At 50.3% G+C, this 21,807-nt stretch overlaps 1 protein-coding gene across 1 annotated transcript in view; it reads right to left on the bottom strand.

Moving 5' to 3' along the window:
* Positions 1 to 21,807, bottom strand: part of MGAT4B (alpha-1,3-mannosyl-glycoprotein 4-beta-N-acetylglucosaminyltransferase B) — a 37,186-nt gene that overhangs the window by 7,230 nt on the left and 8,149 nt on the right. The window contains exons 2-9 of the mRNA XM_026047544.1: positions 8,037 to 8,257; positions 7,192 to 7,332; positions 6,276 to 6,409; positions 4,528 to 4,574; positions 2,498 to 2,611; positions 2,043 to 2,118; positions 1,264 to 1,378; positions 424 to 554 (exon numbers count right to left, since the gene is read on the bottom strand). Of these exons, the coding sequence (XP_025903329.1) occupies positions 424 to 554; positions 1,264 to 1,378; positions 2,043 to 2,118; positions 2,498 to 2,611; positions 4,528 to 4,574; positions 6,276 to 6,409; positions 7,192 to 7,332; positions 8,037 to 8,257 (979 nt within the window). The remainder of the gene's footprint in view (positions 1 to 423; positions 555 to 1,263; positions 1,379 to 2,042; positions 2,119 to 2,497; positions 2,612 to 4,527; positions 4,575 to 6,275; positions 6,410 to 7,191; positions 7,333 to 8,036; positions 8,258 to 21,807) is intronic.

Genomic DNA, 21,807 nt, shown 5'->3' with positions numbered 1-21,807 from the left:
GTGAGTTCTCCAGGCAGGCTGCATGGATGGCACACGAGCGCAGTGCCAGAGGTTTATTCTGGGGTTATAGTCAGAGAGCAGGGAACGGCTTCAGGGGGAGATGCAGGCTGGAACTGAGAGCAGCACAGAGGAACGGGGCCTGCTGCTCTGCAGGGATACCCTGTCGGTGCGGAGGGGCAGAAATAATGCCACTGCTGACAGCTGCAGACTACAGCAGGCTGAACTCCCAGATTATTTTTTTTTCACATGATCCATAAGGATTCCCCACAGCCTGTTCCATAAAAGCAGCAGCACACAACACTAAGTCAGCTGGCAGCAGAGCTCCCTGCAAAGGCCTCCCAAGGCCTCTGAAGATGAAGGCAGATGAAGCCTGTGTTTGCACAGGCACACAAGGTGTCCCTTCATGGGCACTTCTTCGCTTACCGCATCTTTCTCAGGGTTGCAGACTTTCACCCAAAGGATGTGATCCAGAAGCCAGTCGATGGGCTTGTCCTTGTAGAACATCAGGATGAACTCCACAATCAAGCTGAGATCTAGAGACTTGAACATCTTTCCTACAGGCACAGAGAGGGAGAAGAGAGAGCAGATAAGGACCAGAGCCGGGAAGACAAAGAATTAAAAGCTGAGCCTGGGGAGGTTAGATATGTCCATCTCTCAACGTAAATGAAATAATACACAGGTCTGTTTTATGTCCCAGCACTGCTGGCACTCACAGCACAGCTCTGGATTTAATACTCATTATACAAAGAACTGGTGTCTCGCGGGCCACAAGGATAATCAAAAGAACTAAATTCCGCCAAGAGCAATAAGTCTGAAAGGCCTTCAGATGGCTGCAGAACAGACCATGTCCTGCCCCAAGAACTGGATTTTTTAAGCTAGTCGAGTCAGTGTCCAGAATAACAGATCAAGCTGCTACTGCAACCATCTATTGCTGTTCCCAAAATAGTTCTGGGCTGATGTAAACTTCCTTTTGCACACTGTTAGGCAACTCTCAGTCCCATCCAGCCAAAAACACTTCTGGTCACATCTAAGCTATGAGGCTGCTCGGTGGGCCACCAGCCCGGTTTATTTTAAAAGTGAGTATCAGCAATGACAATTGTGACTTTGAGGATCTTTATTCCTTATACATGTAAAAGAGTGCAAAAATATTTTACCCTCTGAGGGGAACAGCTTGTTGGATTAAGAGTGAAACTGCTTACAAGAAGTAGCAAGTGTTTAATGCCTGTGTCTTCTGGGACAGGAGTGAAAAAGGGACAGGGTTACCAATGAATCCGAGCTGAGAAAACTCCAGGATCATCCACTCCTCGGAGGGCTGCTGCAGGGCGAAGTTCTTCATGGTACTGAGATAGTTGGGTTTGGCCACAATGTCATCCTCCAGCTGTAAAGGGAAAGGACATCAGTGCCAATGACACATCCAGGTCCCCTTCACTGGGTCTCTGCAGGGCAATCGGGCACGGACCAGAGGCAAGGGTTGGCGGAGACCTGGTTTACTTTGGAAGAGGCACCAAGCTGCTGCTTCTCACCAAAGCCAACGGGTAAACAACTCCCGACCTCCCGCCCTTCCTGCAGCTCCAGACTACGATACATCTCCAGCATCTATTCCCAGCACCACAAGGAAATGACACCTTCCCCATGGCTGCAGTAAGCACCTGTTGGAAGAGACCCTGTGCACGATTTGCTCCAAAGGTACCTCCAAAAGGATTCATCCCTCCGCAGCCTCGTGCCAACCAGGGCTTCAAGGCAGCCCATTTTGTTCCTGCAGGAGGCAAGGGCCAGGCAGGGACCTCCTAGCAAGCTCAGCCCAAGCAGGCAAGGGAAACTGAGTCACCCAGAAGCACAAGTGGAAGATTATGCATCAACAAAAAGGAAATTATACAGTTCAAAGTAAAAGATGCATAAAGAGCAGCTAGTCAGAGGAAGGCAGCAAGGCCAGACACAAAGGCAGCTTTCAGACCCAGATTACAGGACCGGCTGCTCTCTTCACCCCTTGTGGTGAGCTCCCGCATAAACCATCTGCCCTGTGCCCCCAGTCCCAAACCCACCTGCACGTAGTAAATGCCTTTGGACTGGGCGTACATCATTAAAAAGCAGTAGTCCAGGTTCTGCTTAGTCCTCCACCTGTGGCAGAGAAATGCGGTGAGCACTCCGGCTGCTCCCGAGACGCCAGTGCGGCCCAGATGAGCCGGCGGGCATGGGATTTAAATAGGAAACGTGATCCAGCTCGTGGAGAAGCTCATGGCAAATGGCCTCTCCCTCTCGGTGTCTAGCTCATCGGCTTAGAGTTACTGGAAAGGACTGGAACTTGCGGAGGGAAGAGCCTTGGGATGAAGAGAGGTGCCAGCTCTGGGGCTGGACATCCCCCACCACAGCTGCCCAGCTCCACAGGGAAGCAGGTTTAGAGCGTGGATGGGTAGAAGAGCTTTCCCTCTTCGTGCTCAGGAGGGAAACCCTGCGGTTACCTAGTTCAGGGTCTGTGCGTTTTGAAGCTAGGTCTCACCTGACTCTTTCCTTGGGGTCCCCGAAAGATTCCCGCAGGTGGGAGAAATCCGGGTAGAAATGTGGAGATGGGGAAATAACCTCCAGGAGTCCTGAGTGGATTTCCCTGGGGAACCTGTGGGAGAAAAGCAGTGGGAAACACAGGCCTCAGCATGCGAGGAACCACGTCGTTGCCCGAGCCGGGGGAAAACGCGGAGCCACAGAGCCAGGACAGCTCCCAGGACAGCTGGGATAAAGGGCAGCGGGAGCAGCCCAGCTGAAGTGGAAAAACTGAGAAAGCAGCTGCCTTCCCTGCTGCCCAGACAGCCCACAGACTGTCCTCTGTTATTTATTGCACTCGGAAAAAAACACGGGTCCGCTTTAAAGAAAAGCCCTAAAACCCACATACTTTCTATGGGATTAAATGGACTTGCAGATGGGTACGCCAAAAAAGAAAAAAAGAAAGACTTGCTGGCGTTACAGGCATTTACAGATTTTCCAAGTGCACCAGTAATTAAAAGCCATTTTGTAGAGATGAAGTTATGCATCTCTGATGAGTTATTCAAAGCTCTGCACTGTGCCATGGTTAGGATGGCCAGCAGGAATCCTACCTGTTCCCTTTATGCTGATAACACCAGCATATAGTTTCCCTGCAAGGCAGTTAAGAACCCTGTAAAGAGTCAAACTGAAAAAAAAAACCACATAAAAAGACCCTCTCTCAGCTAAAAAATGTGTACGTACACAAGTCCTGCAAGCAATACCCGGAGATTACTGTCAGTGCAAGAGATAAGCGGCAAAAGCAGTTATTTTTACTCTGCCCTTTCTGAGAGCATCTGGTGGAAGGTTGATTTCCTTTGTTTGTCCGGAGCCGAGGGAAACAAAGCAGCGAGAACGACAAAAACTGCTCATTATTATTTTTCCCCCTTCCTTCCTCCCTTCTTGGACTAGGTTAAAATTTCCAGCGAACCTTTTCGGCCCTTCCCCTCCCTAGGGAGCAGCGAGGCAGAAGCTTCTCCTGGAGATGCCAAGATGGGCAAGGAAGCAGCAACTGCTTCCCCATGCTGCACCATGAGCCCGGTGTTGTGCCCCTGCACCCTTCCATTCAATTTGGGCGAAAAAAGAAAAGAAAAGGTGAATTTGGTGGGGGAGGAAGCCCCAGGGAGGGAGAGCCTGGGGGGCAGCAAGAAATAAAACCATGATGTCAATGAAAGTTGGAGGCCTTTCCGCGGCAGCGCCCGGTGGTTTCCTGGGGCAGACAAGCGGCCCATTATCCAATTCCCTGCCGGGAGGCCGGAGGGGGCAGCCGCAAGATGGAGGGAGGGCTGCGCGTTCCCGGCGCGGCTCCGCTGCCGGCCCCTTGCCCGGCGCCGGCTCCGCACCGGGCGGATGCGCTGGGATGCCCGAGCTGGGTCCTGGAGCCTTGGAAAGGGACGGCAGAGACCCTCAGGCTGCGGGCGCCGCCGTCTCCTCCGGATCACCCGTCACTGCCCCAAGCAGAGGCAAGTGCAGCCCCGGAGCCCCTGGGACATTAACAGGAGCTACCGGGTGAGGGAAAACGCAGCTAGCGGCGAGAACAAGGGGAAAAGCACACGCAGGCTGAAGCAGGAGGAGAAAAATGGAATGTGGGTTTTCGAGCGAGATCGCGCTGTGCTTATCAGCCTGTCCAGTTGCTCTGACTCGGCAGAGCAGGTAGAGGGCTGTGCTGGAGCAGGAACAATTGCCAGGATTACTGGAAATCTGAATAATCCATCTTCTCGCGGCGCCAGAGGACAGAAAGAGCACAACAAAATGGCACGACCGCGCGCGCTAGACACATGCAGGCAGCGAGCAGCCCCCGGGAGCTGCGCACGGGAGGGAGTGCAGCACACGTGGGAACCGGGAGCAGCCCGCGGAGAAGCCAGGCCGGGATTTAAGAGCAGAGAGAACAACACACCAAGCAGCAGAACACAAGCGGGAAGCGGAGAAGCAGGTATTTTCTCTCTACTGAAGCCATTCCCCGGCCTTGCTACATGCACGGACCGCACACCAGCAGAGCAATGGGGACGTGCTTACAAGTTTTTGATATTTTCTGCCACTCCAGTTGTGTACTGGGCATCTGTCTGGAAACAGAAGTTAAACAGTGTTAGAGGGCCCGGCCCCAGCTGGCCGCAGAGCCGGGCGCCCGTCAGCGCTGCCGGACGGCTCCGTTCACCTCCCTGTCCCCCCTTCTCCGCTCCTCCTGCTCCAGCCGGCTCCGCATCCTGACAGTATCTCAGCACCACCCTCCTCTTTGGTCAGTATTAACCTAAAATAGGGCAAAACGCACACGGGCCATCGCGCGACCCTGCGAACCATCCCCACGTGCTCTCCTGGCACCCCTCTCTGCCAGGGATGTTCATTTGCCTTAAGCGTTAACTTCTTGTTTTTCCCTTCTATACACATTGGCTGGCATCCAAATGAATACTCTTGGCAGCAAAGGCTTCCCACCCCTTCTGTGAAGAAAGAGAGGTCTATTTATAAGCATTTACATTTCAGGTTCATTTCAACACAACAGTTTGTCCCTACAGCCAGCCTGGCAACCTGTCATGGCTCAGAGGCAAAGGTTAGCAACACCGCGCAGCGCTATTTATAGGAGAGAGAAACACACGCCCAGGGACTGGCATGGGCCTGCACACACATCCACTGGGACAACAAAACCCCGAAATAAAGGCCAGGAGATCCAGGAGCAAAACCACGCTCGCTGCCTGGTGGCTGCGCTGCTGTGGACAGACGTATTGATCATGCACCAAGTGCACGTGTAAAGGGCAACTTCAGCTAGAAAAAAAAGTCAAATTAATCCAAACATTGAGTTTTGCTCAAGCAGCTCCAGGTCTCCCGTGCTTTGACTTAGTGTGTGACCAGACAACAAACTTGTCCTGCCTGGAAGGCAATCGGTGGCCTGGAGGAAGCCTTGTCCCTGCAGGCAGCAGGGACACGTGCCTTGGGAGCACTTGGAGCTGCACCTTTTCCTGCCCAAAGAGCCTTTTTTTCCCCTTGGATGCCAACAGAAGCCAGAGACCCCAAATGCTACTCAAATTACTGGTAAACAGGCAGCGAAACCAGGCATTATCTGTGTTCTGCTCCCTTTGACAGGCCACTGAGGTTTATCTTTCTCAACGGATTTCCGGAAATTAAGACAAATGCATTTCAGGCTCAAGGAAATAATCCTGAGGGGAAAGTCATGGAGAAAAATAACCATATAAACCCACAGATAAAAGCAGCTCTGGCGGATTAACGTATCAAGGCTCTTTAGTCCCTGGATTCAGCAACTGATTCTGGGCTCCAGATACGGCCACAAAGCAGCATATTGGTCCCAGCCCCAAATAAATGTGCTGTGGTGCTTGGAAGGGTTCGGTGCTATTTTATAGGTAGGACTGAGAAACAAAGTTCCTGCAGGAGAGCTCTGCATAACTCGCATGAATGGAGTCCCACCAGCACCAGAATAAACTCACACTGAATGGAACCCACCAGCACCGTTGGGTCAAGCGCAGCTTGAGCATCCTGCAAGAAGGAGCACGATTCGCACCAAAAGAGGAGCACAGGAGCCACGAGGGCAGCCACTAATGTGGCCCATTCGCCTGAGCTCTGTGACCCAACCGTGGTTTCCTTTTGGGCAGGATGCATTGAGTGATCCTGGTTGGAGAGCAGCCCAAGGCTGGGCTTATCTGGATGTGGACGTGACCTTCGGGAGCGCAGGCGTCCTGTTTGGCACCAAGGGTGGCAGGTGGAGAGGCAGGACAGGGTCCAGCAAAGTGGGACTAACAGGCGAAGCTCGGCCTTACCTCAGCGATGAGGACCACGATGACGGAGTCCTCCTTCTCCTGCTGTGTGAGCTCCGAGATGAGGGAGTTGAGGGTATCTGTAAGGTAGGAATGCACCTCCCGCTTCACGCTGGGGATTCCCATCACGACGGACACTGCTCGGAGCCAAGAAAGGGTTTCAGAGGAGGGGGATGCACAGAGAGGACGTGTCGCTCTGTCCCCCGTGACCGCCTTGGGGTTTACCTGCGTGCTGCCCATGCTCCACCATTAAAAACTGACAGTGATTGACATGTTAGTGAGTGCCTGGACTACATGGGGTTCCCTTATTCCTGTCCCATGGCCCTGGTGCCGAGCAGCAGCAGCTCCAGCATGCCAGGCCTGACGGGCACACGTCCAGGGCACCAGGGACCTGCTGCTCACACAGCGTTGAGCGGTAACTTCAAGATCAACATTGCTCTCCAAATCTCTCCCATGGACAGAAGCACCGCAGGTCAGGAGGGATAACTTGGCTGTTAGGCTTTGGTTGGGATTTAGGGGTGGGGGGATCTTCTAGCAACTAAAGTCCTACTCCAGGTGGGCTGGATTCCTCAAGTGGGCTAAGGTCTCCATGAACCGCACTGCAAACTGTGCTCTTCTCTGACCACCAGGTAAAAGCCAGAGCCCTCTGGAAACGGAAAGCAGCACAAAACACCGGACAGCAGCCTCAAGGACATTCTAGTGCAGGTCCAAAGCGGAGAGAGAGCATGGCCCTGCGCACCACACACAGCACGTGGCTCGTCCACCCCACGTGCCACCGCGACAAGGAAGCTCGCATGAAGCATGCAGCCGTTCCTCTGGTCCTGCTCAGCACCACGCACCAACCAGGCCCGCAGGAAAGGGCAGGGACAGGCACCAAGTGAGAGCAAGAGCACCAGAAGCAGCACTAAGTCCCGTTTACCTCCAGTGCGCCCCTGTCCTACATGCACGGCTGGCTGCAGACTGTTCTCCTTTGACAGCAAATGTGGCAAATGATGGAAGATGGTGGGAAGGTGCAGCACATTCTTGTTGGTGATATTCCACAGTTTTAACTTGGTTTCGTCTTAAAAAGGAAAAGGGAATCAATATGCAAGGAACGGTATGTAGGAAGAGACTGCAAGGCAAAAGCCTTTCTAGAGAAGTGTGGCCACCTGAGACTACTGCCAGGTTATAAAACAAAATGAGGCCAACCTTTAACATGCCACCACAAACCCAATTAAAGTTCAGCAGGAGCCATGAGGGCCTTAAAGAAGTCCCAAAATATTTGGGAAGGAGGGGGAAGGATGAAGATCAAATGAAGATCAAATCAGATCCTTCTGTAGAGATACATCTTTCTGCAGCTGAGCAACTTAAAAGAAGTGAATAAATAAATGAATAAATAAATTGGCAAAGGGTGCTCAGGCAGCCTCGCTCCTTCCTCCCCCCTCTCCTCAGATATCCACTTTCCATATGGATTCAGTACAGCCATAGGAAACGGCATGTATGACTTGCAAGAAAAAAAAAATAAAAGCTTGTAAGCGAGCACGTTTGCAAATATCACCTGCAGAGGCAAATCTCAGTGCTTGATGATGCAGATGCACTGCTAGTTCCACCGGGGTTTAAGAGTTCTCCAGCCTGTTGCATTAAATAATTACTAAAAAACCCTTTTTTGCTTGCACAGGGGGAGAGAAAAGCATCGCCCGGTCTGCACCCTACGCACCCCTCGCTGCCTCCTCACCAGCAAGAGCCTCAGAACAGCGCGAGCCCCTCAGTGCCTGTGTCACTCACCAGACAGGCTGCTCCAGGTGCGGTTTATATCCCGCAGGGCCTGCTTCTCCGAGATGGCCCTCTTGATCTCCTCCAGGACCAGGTTGAGCTCCTTGGAGCGCTTGAGGCTCTCCTGCTCCGCGGCGTGCAGGCGGTCTCGGAGCGCCAGGAACTCCCGCTGGTAGATGTCCACCACGTCACCTGCCGGCGCAAGAGCAAGGGACGCTGTTCCTTCCTTCCTCCTCGTGGGGAGTCCCCCCAAGCCCCAGGAGGAGGCTCACGGGTCACCCCTCCTGTAAAATGTTGGTGCATTTAGGTGGTGGCCCAGCACGCAATGGGCTCTGCTGGCTCGTGATGAGGAGCAACCCCAAAAGCAATGGGGGTTGACATCGAATTGACACCGAATGCTCCAGCAGGCCCCAGTCTGAGGGCAGCTTTGCTAGCAAATCTAAAAGCCTATTTCCATTTTTATCCTAGGTTTCCAGGTCATACAGACATATGACTTGGTTTATGTACCTATACATAATAGATATGTATGAATGTATGTATGTAACTAAGGCATGGGGTGAAAAATAAGTCCAAGTGACATACTGAGAAGAGGAGACTAAGACATTAGTGCACATAAGTGCAATATTCAATATTACCGCCGCAAGCCGGAGCTGAGCAAAGAACTGAGCGCGCTGGTGTTGATGACCTGTTCAAACCAGGCTCCATTAAGGAATATATATATTTTTAATTGCCTTGCTGCCTGCTCAAGTTCCCTTACACAGAGGCACGAGTTGAAGAGCACATGTCTAAGAGCATCCGACCAAGGAAAACTGGCGCTGAGCGCACACAGCCTGGATGTGGTACTGTCACGGACCCGCTGCTGAGGCTGGAGCAGAAACTGCACAAATCCCAGCACCCGACACAGTGCTGGAGCCGGGGTACCCTCCGGCACGGCTTCGGAAGAGCCTCCTAAACAGCTTTCCACGGCAAAGATTGTTACACTAATCCAATCCCCCTGCAAAAGGGCAGAGGGAAGAATATTGCGTGGCAATTCCTGCAACGAGCTGTTTGTGTTTATGGAGCTGGAAGTGCTTGCATATGCATTTAAAGGTTGCATCGTAAATATAATACCTAAAATAGAGTAATAAAGACATTTTATTCCAAAGCACCACAGCATCAGCATGCCTTTTTTAAGCACTAAAACTGTTTGGAGCCTTCAGCCGTAACTAACCATACAATAGCTGGGAGCGGGCTCAGTCATTTATGAACTTTCCCGTGCCATTTTTTCCCCCATTACTAACAAACTCTGCAAACTCAGGGAAAAAGGCACTTTTATCTCTGGTCAGTCATGTGTTCACGATGAGCACAGGGCTGCGCCTGGCAAGACCAAGCTCTAAGAGCGCTTATCCACTGCATTTTAGACTCGGAGCCCAAACACGGCCACGATGCCACCCTCCAAACAGCAACAAGCTCAATAGAAGGTCAGGAGAGACTCAAGATGTAGTAGCTGGGTGCTGCTCTCATGTGTTGTATCGTGGCTGCAGGTTGCCACTCGGGCGCCAGAAGGATCAACCACAGCACAAAGGAAGAGGTCCCTAAGAAGTCCGGAACGATTGTGCTGGAGCTTCCAGACAGGGGCTAAAAATAAGTTAGAGCCACTGAAAATAAATAAATAAATAAATAAATAAATAAATAAATAAATAAATAAATAGACAAGCTGACTGCATGAAGAGTTTCTATTTTGGGGTCCAAAAAGCTATTAAAAAAAAAAAGGGGAGAGGTTCAAGATCGAGCACCTTCAACCCAAAGGAGGGGTGTTCCAAGACAACATCCCGTCCAAGGCACGTGCTCTTCAAAGCTCTTGCCCAGCACATGTTTTCCCTATGCAGTCTCTTCCCCCAGGCAGAAGATTCTTAAAGATCCCCTTTTTCTGACCCTGTGAGACCCTCGCACAGGGTCTTTTAACCTTCAGCCTTCAGGAGTTTCTCCCCGAGGCCCTGGGGCCGGCGGGGAGCAGCGGCGCCGTCCCGCTGCCTCCGGGACATCAAGGAAACCAAAGCCCCGGCACTCACAGACTCGGCCCTGCCTTTCTCCTGCCTGACATTTCTCACTTTCCGCTCACACAGAGGATGGAAATCATCTTAGAAATGCTGGGAACAAAGCACAGGGTAACAGCAGGGTAACAGCCAGCTGCACGGGCAGCCTGGGGAATTTGCTGGAGGAGAATGCATTCACATGTCCAACGCACTCCAGATGCACCAGATTTTCACCTGATGGTACCTCTCCCTCGATTGCAAGAATGCACCTTTTAGCTTCAAAACAGTCCAGTTTATACTTTTTACTACCTAAACCTTCTAATGCAAACAAGCTACACTTGTGAATGCCAGGAAGGAGCCAATCTCTCCCTGTTTTTCCAAGGAGCAGAGGAGGGATCTGTATTTGCACGATGCTGGAACCACTCGGCCCTGCGTGCACCATGCGCAGCTGCCATGGAACCAAACCCCAGCCCCAGCCTAGTGTAGAGCTCATCCCTGCCCTACCTGGAGCAGGGCGAAGGCAGAAGGCAACACTCGTTGCTTAATGGCTTTTTTCCAAAGTGCTGCACTTGCCTTTGTGTCAGATGGAGAAGGGAAACGTCACTGATTATTCAGGCACTGATGAGCTGCCCGCACAGGGATGTGCACTGGAGCGCTGGCCGCTGACAAGGAGCGGGCGCTCCCTTCCAGCGCTCTCCTCCCACCACATTCCAGCGGGATCGCTGCTCCTTAATTAAAATTTTGGGAAACGTAAAAGGGGGTCGTAACCACTCGAACGGTCTGGGGCAAAACCCAAGAGAGGCAGCAAGTTTCCCATGTGCTCTCAGCAACGCTGCTCATCCCCAAAAGCGTTTTTGGACCCCTAAGTAGTTTGCTGCTGATGGGGCTGAACACATTTTTCAGCTCGTGTCGGCTCAGCACAGACCCTCTGCTCTGCTTTCAAAGCAGCAAAATTCTCCCTCTACGTATTTATTACATTTCCTCTGAGCGCAAAGATAATAGAGCTCTTAAAATATCCAAAGACTCAAGTGTTCTAGGACAGAAACTCCTAGCCTATTAAAAAAGAAAAAGGCTCATTTTACTTTGTGGTTTACTTTTCCTGGAGAGATAACACATTGCTTTGGGCTTAAAATATACCAGCTTAATAAAGATGGAAAGTCAGCATGACGTGCCGGTTCACAGGACAGAGCCGGGATACCGAAAGCCACCCAGACCTGGGCGCCAAGTATTTGGAAGCAAAACGGTGCTTACCCCAAATGCTCTTCACCTCTCGCTGCCTCTAATATTGGGATTTGGCGGTCTTTGAAAAGCAGCGCTTGGAAACCTGCTTGGAAACCTGCTCTGTTCAAGAGGAAAAGCTGTTTTCAAGCCTTACTTCTATTTTTTTTTGCTGTTTTCACACTCTTTCTGCAGCATCCTGGACACAGCTGAGCACCCGGACACGCACTCGCTGGGCTCCATGGGGCTCTCACCGCCGCTCCCGGCGCCGCTTCCCGCGCTGCAATCCCAGTCTGGCTGCAACGCAACCCACTTAATGAAAAGCATTTCTCCACGGTGGAGGAGCCAGTGGCTTCACTCTTATTTAAGTGGCTATTTGGTGAAAAAACATATCTGCTAGCAAGGAAGGGCTGGGGCGCTCTGTTAACCCAACCTGATTCCAAAAGAGCTGCTGGGCATGAAACCAGGTGAAAATCCCACCTTGAAGTCTCCCAGGGTCACTCCCATACCTATTTGTCAGAAATTTTATAATCCTGTGTTCTGTATTAGTCTTTCAAATCGCACCGCCGCCTCCCAGGGAGCCCTTTGTGCATTTTAAATACATCCATATTTCAGGACCAATTAGTTCGGGGTTTGTTCTTTGAAGATAACCTCTCCCGGCAGAGCAGACCGGTGGCCAAAGCCGGAGCCTTCCCTCCCTGCTCACGAGCAAATTCAAAGGCTTTCGCTGCCTGGATTTGCCTCTCATTAGCAAGACCTTCGAGAGACTTTGTTTAACAAAACTCAAAATCATCCTCAAACCTCTAAACTATTTATCTTTATAAAATCTTGGCTGCCAAAGAGCAATGCGAATTTTGACCCACGCGTTGCAAGTGTGGGAGTCAACATGAACCTACTGGTTTCCAGGGTTGAAATAGTTGAAAGAAAATTAAGTCCCTGATGTCAAACTGAGAGCAGAAAATTAAACGTCCTACCTTAAAGTTTTCTTAGCAGACTCTCTGCTTTATTTTAAACACACCTAATTAATAACCGTTGCACCTACGAGACTCCTGGAATCAGATTATCGTTCGTGATTTTATGTTGTGATATTTAATGATTTATACAGCCCTGGTGCAGCTCGCATGCGTTACGCTCTAAATTGCCCTGACGGAATTACAACGGTAATTAGATATTTTGCTAACGTGATTTCTCAAGACCATTAAAACGTATATAAGGAGTTACCGTGCTGTATCGGTGCAGCAAATGCAGCTACTGAAATGTGAAAACAGGCTTAGGCCCATTTGAAATGGCAAGTCGATGGCTAGCGGGGCACGTAGACACTTTGCAAGGTCATGCAGGCAGCATATATAAATATATATATAAAAAATACATAAAATAATAATTTGATAGGTAGGTAGGTAGGTAGGTAGGTAGGTAGATAGATAGATAGATAGATAGATAGATAGATAGATAGATAAAACACTGCGTGTGTGCTTCAGAGGCAAAACTTTGCCATCTGCTAATTTGGTTGAGGAAGGAAGAAATTGGCTTTTCAGCTGCAGCACAAGCAAAAACCCAAAGCAACCCCAAAAGTCCCAAGGAAGGAATTGAGCTGTGGGATCCAGAGCTGTGGGAACCGCCGCGACCGTCCGCAAGGAGAGCTGACTTAAGCAGTGGGGAAGGAGGAAGAGGGCAAGGAGAGCAACCAAAATACCTCCAAAACATCAAAAAAACCCACTTTCTGGGTAAAACCGAACAAATCTCTCCCCTCAAGCAAAGCCTGAAGAAACACGAGCCATGCTCTTATGGATAGGATCAGATCCGATTGCTTCGTGAGCCACAGATTGTTTCTTCCACTTCCAGATTCATATTTTAAAATCACAGATTTTGACAGCAGGTTTTATGAACTAGCACCAGGTCTTGCAAAAGAAAACAGTTTCCACTTTTTCTGGGGTTTTAGCTACCTGTTGAAGGGATCCGAGTGCCCACGGGGCGACATTTCCCATGTCCACGGAGCAGGGAAGAGAAAGGGAGGGAGGAGACCAAACATCGCTATAGATCAGAAGAGAAACAACACAGTATTGAGCAGTCAATTTTCATCACAGCAAAAGGTTAACTATCAAGAGAAAGCCCAAAGGTTTTGTATTAAAACTAGTGCCTAGTAGATTTATTAAGGAGCTGGCGCCGAATTTGTGGCGGAGCCAAATCCGACGCTGGCACAGGGCTAAGTTAGTCCAAACCAGAAACAAACCCCGTGACCAGACAAAAAGGCAACAGAAGGGCAAATTAACATCAGCGCTGATGGATGCAAATGAATGGGGGGTAATCAAGCCATCTCTTGCATGTTCTTAATTAAGGACCTTAACCAGGATGGAGAGCAGAGGCTCCGGTGAAGGCTGCAGCCCTGCAGGTAGCGGGACGGCGAGGGAGGCCATGCAGGATCATCACGTTATTAAAGTGATGCTGCCCCATCCGAGAGCAGCTTCCACCTCAGCTGCAAACCAGCATCACGGCAGACTTAAAAGGGGCTTGAGAAGAGGGTGGCGCAAAGGATCAAAGGAGGAGAAGCCTGAAGGGGGGGGACGCCAGATCACTCGTCTAGGATGGGCGTAATAACAGGGCCGGTGATGAAAAGCGTGTAAAATGCAGTGATATAATGAAAATATATCACAGGCTTCCACCCGCCTTGTCTCCAGAAACGGAATAAGCGACCAGTCATTTAAAAACACTGTTAATTTGAAACTGATAAAAGGAAATGTGGCGCGTGGAGAGAAAAGCGTATTATTTCCACTGCCACAGAAAAATGCTGAAACTAGGAATTTAAACCGAAAATGGGAGAATATTTCAAGTTCAGAGGCACCAAGCAATGGGGCTGGGACCTCCACACAAGGAGATATTCCCTCCCCAGGAGCCCCTCGGCCAGGTGAGGCTGGCAGAGCTCAGCTCCCGTCCGCCTTTCCAGGCCCTCTTCCATTGCCCTTTGGGATAAAGCCCCAAATCTCCGTGTCTCCCCTCCCGCAGCACAACTCAAGTCAGGAACATGGCAGCTTTCCTTCACCAAAGCCGAGCTCATTCATCACCAATCTAATCATTTACCTGCGTACTGTAAATCCAGACTCCCAAGAGTTTTCTCTCACGTGGAAAGAGAACATTCGTTATTTTTTTTTAACACCCTTTATTTGATTGGAGAATAAAAACATGCTGAAAGTGAACAAAATAAAACACTACAGAAACCACGGGCCATTAAATTTTGAAATAATTGCTGCTCTGCAGGATTTTTAAGGGTACATAACACATGTGGGTACAGAATTTAACCCCAAGGGTTATTTCCTCTGTATTATTGCCTCTGGTGCAGCAAAGGCTCTCTGAGAGGTTCCTCTTTCCTGCTGCCAGGGGCCTGCAATGACCGTGGGGTGACCACAGTGGCCGTAGCAGCGAGACCAGCACCACCCGTCGCGGGTGGATTTGGGAGAGGGGTGGAAAGAAAGGGGGGGAAAAAGGGATGGGGATGTATAGCCATCTATATGCACGGTCCCTCTTAACAAAGCCAACGTGGGTACACACGTCTCACAATTTGCAGCCCTCCTGACTGCATTTTTCCCCATCTCCTTCTGCAGTTCCTGTAACAGGCACCAAAACTAGGGAGCAAAAGCTTAGGAACAGGGACAACGCCAAGGAAACTGCTGGTGTGCAGGGTGTGCAGAGGTGCCCTGCAAGCAAGGGGGCAGCAAGGCCACCCCCTCAGGGCTTTAAAGCAACAGGAAAACCTCCATCTGAGCAAACATCCTCAAACTCCCGCAGGAAAAGCTCCTTGTTCCAGCCTAATTACATAAATTATAAAACAGAGGCCTCAATCCACCAAGCCCAAAGCAATCGTGTGCCCAGCTTGGTGCCGGGCGCTGACGGCTCCGCTTCTCTGGAGCCGAGCGGGGAGGACTCCCTCCAGGAAGGCAAGCCCAGCCTGGCAAAGGTCACTGTGTTAATCATCACGCCCTTTCTCTAGCAGCAGCTGTTGCTAATTGCCTGTGAAGGAGGCGAAATGAAATTCTTGCTAATCCTCCTCCCCACGTTACTGCGATCCGGCAGCATCGGCGCTTCCTTCCCCCTCGGATGACCACAAGTGACGGACACTTTGCCGCTCATGGTTGGGCCCATGTCGAGAGAGATGGAGATGGGGAAAAAATATCCCCTCTTCAAACTCACACCTGACTTCTTGACAAGCAACAGTAAGCTGGGGCGTTTTGCTTCCTCCCTTCCCTTTAAGCAAGGCCATTGCACTAATCACTCCACAAAAACTACCAACAGGCTCCAAGGAGCAGGAATCCTGGAGCAGGAGGACTTTGTTTAATCAATAACATATGCAGCTTTTGGCGGAGCTGAGCATATGGAAGAACTTTACAGGAGCAAACTAAAGGATTGCTGTATTATAAGTCAGAGAACACATATGGAAAAGCTAAAGTGATGTACTAAGTCATAGAGATATCAAGGAAATCACAGAAGTTCTGGCTGCACTCCCTGGCTCCGTTTATGTTAATAGCAGTGAACTTCAATGCAAGGCAGGTTTTACTTCTTTTTTTTTTTTTCCAAACAGAGTAACTCATTTGTAATGCATGCAACCGTACGGGAGTGAAAGGATTTTCAGTGTTCCCTTCACTCTGCTGTCTACGTAAATTGTACATCTTGTCGACCTACCGGTAGGCAGAGGCAGCCCGACTACAATCTGCCCATTGTGCCGACGCCTGATGAGATGCACGACTGCGCTCGTGACTGCAAGCAGATTCTGGAACCACTCGATTGTGGGATGAACCGATCGGGATCGCTCTGTGTTTCGAGAGCCTTAAATCGTTTGTAGGATGCTCGAGAAAATGAACGCAAAACCTCTTAAAAACTACTCAGCATTAATATTTGAAATATTTATTCCCTGGGGTGCGAGCCCGTAACGCGAGCACTTAATGGGGTACATTTTCTTTTCTCCAGGGGAAAAACAAGGCCTTGCCATTAAAAAGCACACTCAGACCAACTATAGTGTTGATGCTATCTCGGCTCTCTTGTTTCATTTTATATGCCGGGATAATCCCTGGGAAGAAAATCATACCACCAAGAAGACTAAGACGACCAGTTTCTCCTACTCCCATTCAACAGGCAAGAAAGCACGAGAAAGGGCTATCAAATAATGCTGTCAATCCCCTCCCACAAAATTCAGGGCAGCAAGCTCTAAAAACAGGGTGCCCAACTTGCAAAAATCATTTCACCAGAAGCGCAAACGAGACGACGTTCCCCACCAGCTCTGCTGCAAACAGCACGTGAGGGCAGCTTCACTTCTCCCTCCGCAGAACCAAGGGGATGGGAACTGCGGTAGGGCCTGGTTGTCCGGCTGTACCCGGGAGCTGATGAGATGAAAAACCCAGCATCCCAACTGGGGGCTTCCTTTCCCGCCCGCTCATCCCACCGCCCTCCCAGCACTGGCGGGAGGGAAGCAGGACGCACAGCAGGGCCAGGGTGGCCTTTTGGACAGCAGCCCAAAACGAGAGCAATTTAAGCGGCTCGTAAAGCCACAACCCTCGGAGGTTTTGCCTTCCTGCAATGCCAGGTCTGCCTAATGGTTTAAAGACGAAGCACTGGTTCATACCGGGTGCTGCTCAAAGCCTCCAAACCAGGGCGCTTCCGCCAGCCTTGGACTGCAGGGCCACAATATTCAGGCTTTATTTGGTGACCATCCCTAAAATGCTGTTCAGTCCCAGGTGCTTGCGAGCAGAGTCCAGGATTCAGTGCGGGATACAGATTAAATCAGAGGCAGGATGCTTCTTACAAAGGCATAAAGAAAAACAAAATACAAAGCAAGAGGCAGTTCACACATCCCATTTCCTCAGAACACGTCCATTTAAATGCATTTGGGTTTTCACTATTTCACACACGGTTACCTCAACCAGTGGCACACATACAGCAATGCTAATTGCCCCGTGGGCTGCCGGGGCTCTGTTTGCTGGACTTCACACTGAGAGGGCAGCCCTGGTAGCGAGTGATGCAATTTGGCACGCTCGGTCGCCGCAAGGTGAATGCAAGATGGGCTTCTTGTTGCAAGGAGGGCTCAACCCCGAGCACTGTTTCCTGCACACAAAGAGGCTCCCTGTTCAGCAGCGATGCCCAGGGCGCCGTCCCTGCTCTAGGTACCCCGGCACAGCAGGATATCGCTCCCAAAACCACCTCTCTCCGGCCACGTGGGCTGCACAGCCTCTCTCCTAGTATTAAAGTTGTCATTTGAGCAGCATTTGGCTCAGCTTGGAGTGCCCTTGTGAGAAGTCCATAAAATAAATTACCCCAGGTAAGTCCCCTATTAATAACTTACCTTCATATCCAGCTTCCCAAAGCTTCCCACTCGTAAATCAGCTTGGCTACTCGGGAGCACTGCTGGTTTTTGCTATGAAAGAAAAGATCCAATTTCTTCTTCTTTAGGGATAAAAGATCAGGACGGGGCAGTCAGCCTGTCAAACACAGCAGCTAGGTGCAAGAAGCGGAGGCAGAGCCATACAGCAATTCCCAGCAAACTGGTTTCTGAAGGAGGCTGTGCGGAGAGGGGAGCTCCAGTTTTGCCAAAGGCTGGGACAAGTAATTCTAGACACATGGCTGTTTTGGGGGAATAACTGTGATGATAGCAGGAAGGTTTCCCAAAGGATTCTGTTATTCGGTTTTATGACTGTGCAGAAAGGAAATGCATGAACTATAACATCAGACTCTGGATATAGTTATTTACAACTGTGAAGGTACTTGCAGCGGACTCCCACGGCCACGTCCAAAGCCTGCTTAAACCAGTAGTATCCTGACAGCCTTATAAATCAATACATCTGAAGAAATATCCCTATTTTATATGAGAAACTGGAACGAATCCGTCAGTACGCAGAGCAGTGGGGTGTCAGGATGCTGAGCACCCCTGGACCTGCTCTGCAAACACCCTCAGTGATCCTGCACGCTGCCAAACCAGCCCCCCATTTGCAACCTGGGCACCGTGTGTTGCCCATCGCTAGTTCTCCCCATCCGTAATCCCGCAGAAAAGCCCGTTTGGGGCTGGTGTTTCTACAACCCCTTCCCCATGCAGATTTGGAGGGCACCAGGCAGGTAGAGAGGAAGAGGCAGGATGCCAGAGGGCGAAAACAGCCTCGCACACCTGCAAGCAGAAATAAATCCCGTACCTTAACATCAGCCAGCAGACCATAAAAGCAAGCTGCAAGAGCGTATCACAGTAGATGAAGGGAAATTCATTCTGCTGCTAATACCCATAACCTCCCCACTGCGAATAATGGCTATCAACAGGAGAGCCGACATCTAAAAGCACCGGGCTAAAACACGCAGCGATTTTTCCCCAAGCTTGCTCTGGGTACGTGACATGAAGTGCAGGATTGACGAGTTCCTCTTTCTCGCCCACCCTTGAGCTAAAGTAAAAGCCCCGTTTGCTTTAACAGTCAAGGAGATAAATCACAGGGTTTAATAAATTCTCCCATTTCATTACTAAATATATAAATATATATAATTACATATATTTTATATATAAATATATAATTTATAAATATTATATATTTATACAAATATAAGTTATATAAAAATATATAATATATATAAATAAAAACATATAAAAACATGTATTATTTATTGTCACTATCCTCTGGAGACAGGACCCAGCTAGGGACCCCGTTATCTTTCAAGGGGGAAGGAGAAAAGCTGGTGGCGTTTTGGACACAGGGCTGTGATTTAGGAGAGGAGGGCGCTCCGACGGCGACCGGCGCCGCGTGTGCTCGGCGCGCTCCTCAAAGCACATCTTGTGCCTATGAGGAAATCCGTCCAAATGGCTCTGGCTCAGGCCGCCCTCATGTGCTCCGTGTGCCGCTTCCAGATGTGCTTTGGATCCTCGGCAGCTCGGCTGCTTCCTAAAGCCAAGAGAGTTATATAAGCCGCAGGATCTAATTGGATTATTTATCCTAAATGCTCCAAAGGGCCTTGGCAGCGGGATGGAGCCGCCGAGCCGGGCGCCTCTCGCTGCCTTCGGATGGGCACACGGGAGACGCGAGCGGTTCGGGGAGGAGCGGCACCGACAGCGCCTGCACACCGACAGCGCTCGAAAGCCACATCTGCATCTTGGGTTTGCTCCTTATAGCTACCAAGCACCCCTAAAAGCCAGGTATGCAACCCTGCAAGCCTGCAGCACTTTCCGCTCGGATGCCAGAAGCTGGGAATTTTGGAGGAGTTGGAAGGGGTCAGGTGCCCAAGCCTGGCAACCCCAGTCCCTGGACTGATGATGTCTTGCAAAATGTTTTAAGAGTAAACTTCTTTTTGGGGAGGAGGAGAAGGACCAGAAGCCAAAAAACAAATCAGTGTTCATAAAGCAAGACCGATCCCTCCCTCTTCCTCAAATATTTTCTTATGCATTCTGCCCCATTTATGACAGGCTGCGTTAGATAGCATTTTATGAGCAGCATGTTTTTCTATTTTAACAATAATTAAAAGAAGAATGGGACAAGATGTTAGGAGGCCCAAGTATTTCCTCTGCACACTAACAAGCATTTCCTGCCTGCACAGCCCTGCAAAGCGGAATACATCCATCAACTTGGCTTTCCCACAATAATATTTTTCCCAAGCTTTGGCTGCTCCAGTAGCTTGTTTCCCATTTAAGGTCAGAATCCTGTTTGCGGGATAGCCCATCCCAGTGGGTCTTCACGGGAGTGATTAGCAGGGCCAAACACGAAGAAACAAAAGTGTTGCAACTCTTCCTGGGAAGAAATCAAGAAAGGGAAGGGAAAAAGCAAAGCGTTTCCAAATGTCGCAGCCATCGGAGCCAGAACGGTTTGGCTCTTTGTGTTTTTAATGCAACTGGATAGTTAAGTTGGGATCTAACGCATGGATTTAAGCTCACACTCAGCTTTGAGCAGGTCACTTATTGCACTGCCTAAGACACGGGCTACGCTCATGCTTGGGATTTCCTGAAGCCCTTGCTGTGAGGCCCAGAATGCACTTTATACGGGCTCGGAAGGATAATAATAATAATAATAATAATAATAATAATAATAATGATAATAATAAAGGGGGGATGCATGAGCATTCCAGAGCATTCCCGCTCGCCTCCCCCAGCACGCTGGAAGGACTCAAAGGAAGGACTCACACAACCAGTACGGTTGTGTTTACAGAGCTCTGCTTGTTCCTTAAACTCTGTTTTCCTGCCCTGCCAGTGAGAGCCAGGGCGCAGCCGGGGCACCCCAGTGCAGCCGGGGTGTCCTCGCCGGGCGAAGCGGCGGCCCCGAGAGCTGCCCAGCGCGTGCAGCTCCCGGCAGGGCAGGCTTCCCACGCCGAGCGCACTTGGCAGGACTAAGCGAGCAGAAAAAAGCACAGGCGGGGAAAACGGGCGGCGCGTCCGGCGCGAGCTGACGGAGTGAGCGAGAAGCAGCCGGGCCCGACGGGCCGCCAGGAACGGCGACAGCGACGGGGCCGGCGCATCGTCCCCCGGCTGCGCCGCGAGCGTGAAACCAGAGCAAACCCTAGGGTTGTGCTTCACACACAAAACAGAGCTACTCAAAATGAAAAGGAAAAAAGCCCCGCTGGCCGCGCAGCAGGAAATCACACTTGGAAGATAAATCCCGCTTTCCTCACGGGCAGGTGTTAAATGCAGCAGGCTTTAGCGGAGCAGCCCCTCCCAGGGCGGCTGGGAGCCGCAGGCTGGATTTATAACAGCAAATAAAGTTTTTTGTCCTTTTTCTCCACCTGCCTCATGTTGATTAATGGTGCACGGAGCAAATCTGCAGCCCGGCAGCGGTGGCCGCGCTTTCCAATTCCAAAGCGTTTTAAACTATGGCTGTTAATTTTAGCATTAAAAATTATGAATGGCTAATCACTTTTACCCCCCACAACTAGTGTTTGCAGCAGCCTGAGGCACTTGGTGGCAGTTTTCCCTGAGCAGGAATAAAGCCACAACGCCTGGAGCGTGGTTGCAACCTGCCCAAGTCCTGCTGGCCACAGGTCCTTGGCACTGTGGCAAGTATGGGCCACCAAGGAGCTGTGACCATGGACCACGGCTTGGCAGCGAGCTTGGGGCTTGGTTCTTTTGTTTACTGCATATTCATCTTCTCTCTGATCTCCCTGTGCCTCGCCTCTCCATCCTGAATTATTTATCAGTGGGTCTCATGCATTTGCATACTTTATGAGGTGCAAAATACATGATTAGTCATCACCTATTAGATCCTTCCAAACCATCTGTGCTAGGCCATTCGTTTGCCTTGCCGTAATATTTTTTGGGGGAAAAAAAACCCAAGGGGAGAACTGGATTTGCTGAAAACACACAATAAAATAGTCTCCAGGCTTGCTGAGAGCAGAGGGTCATTACTCCGTTGTAGATGCCCTCCACGGCAAGCACAGCCTAAGCTCTTCAGTGTAATTTAACCGGCGATACAAATTGCAAGAAGTGTTCTTGCAAAGACCTTTATTTATTGATTAGAAGCAAAGTCCTCATCCTCTTCCTGCTCCCTCCTTGAGCCATGCTGATTGCATACAATGGAGCACTATCACTTAAAGGGCCAATTAAGGCAACTTCT

The sequence above is a fragment of the Nothoprocta perdicaria genome, unplaced genomic scaffold (genome assembly GCF_003342845.1).
Source record: "Nothoprocta perdicaria isolate Ctin4 unplaced genomic scaffold, notPer1 scaffold_5, whole genome shotgun sequence".
NCBI lineage: Eukaryota > Metazoa > Chordata > Aves > Tinamiformes > Tinamidae > Nothoprocta > Nothoprocta perdicaria.
Note: the sequence above shows the minus strand (reverse complement) of the source record. Positions and strands in the feature narration are given on the sequence as shown.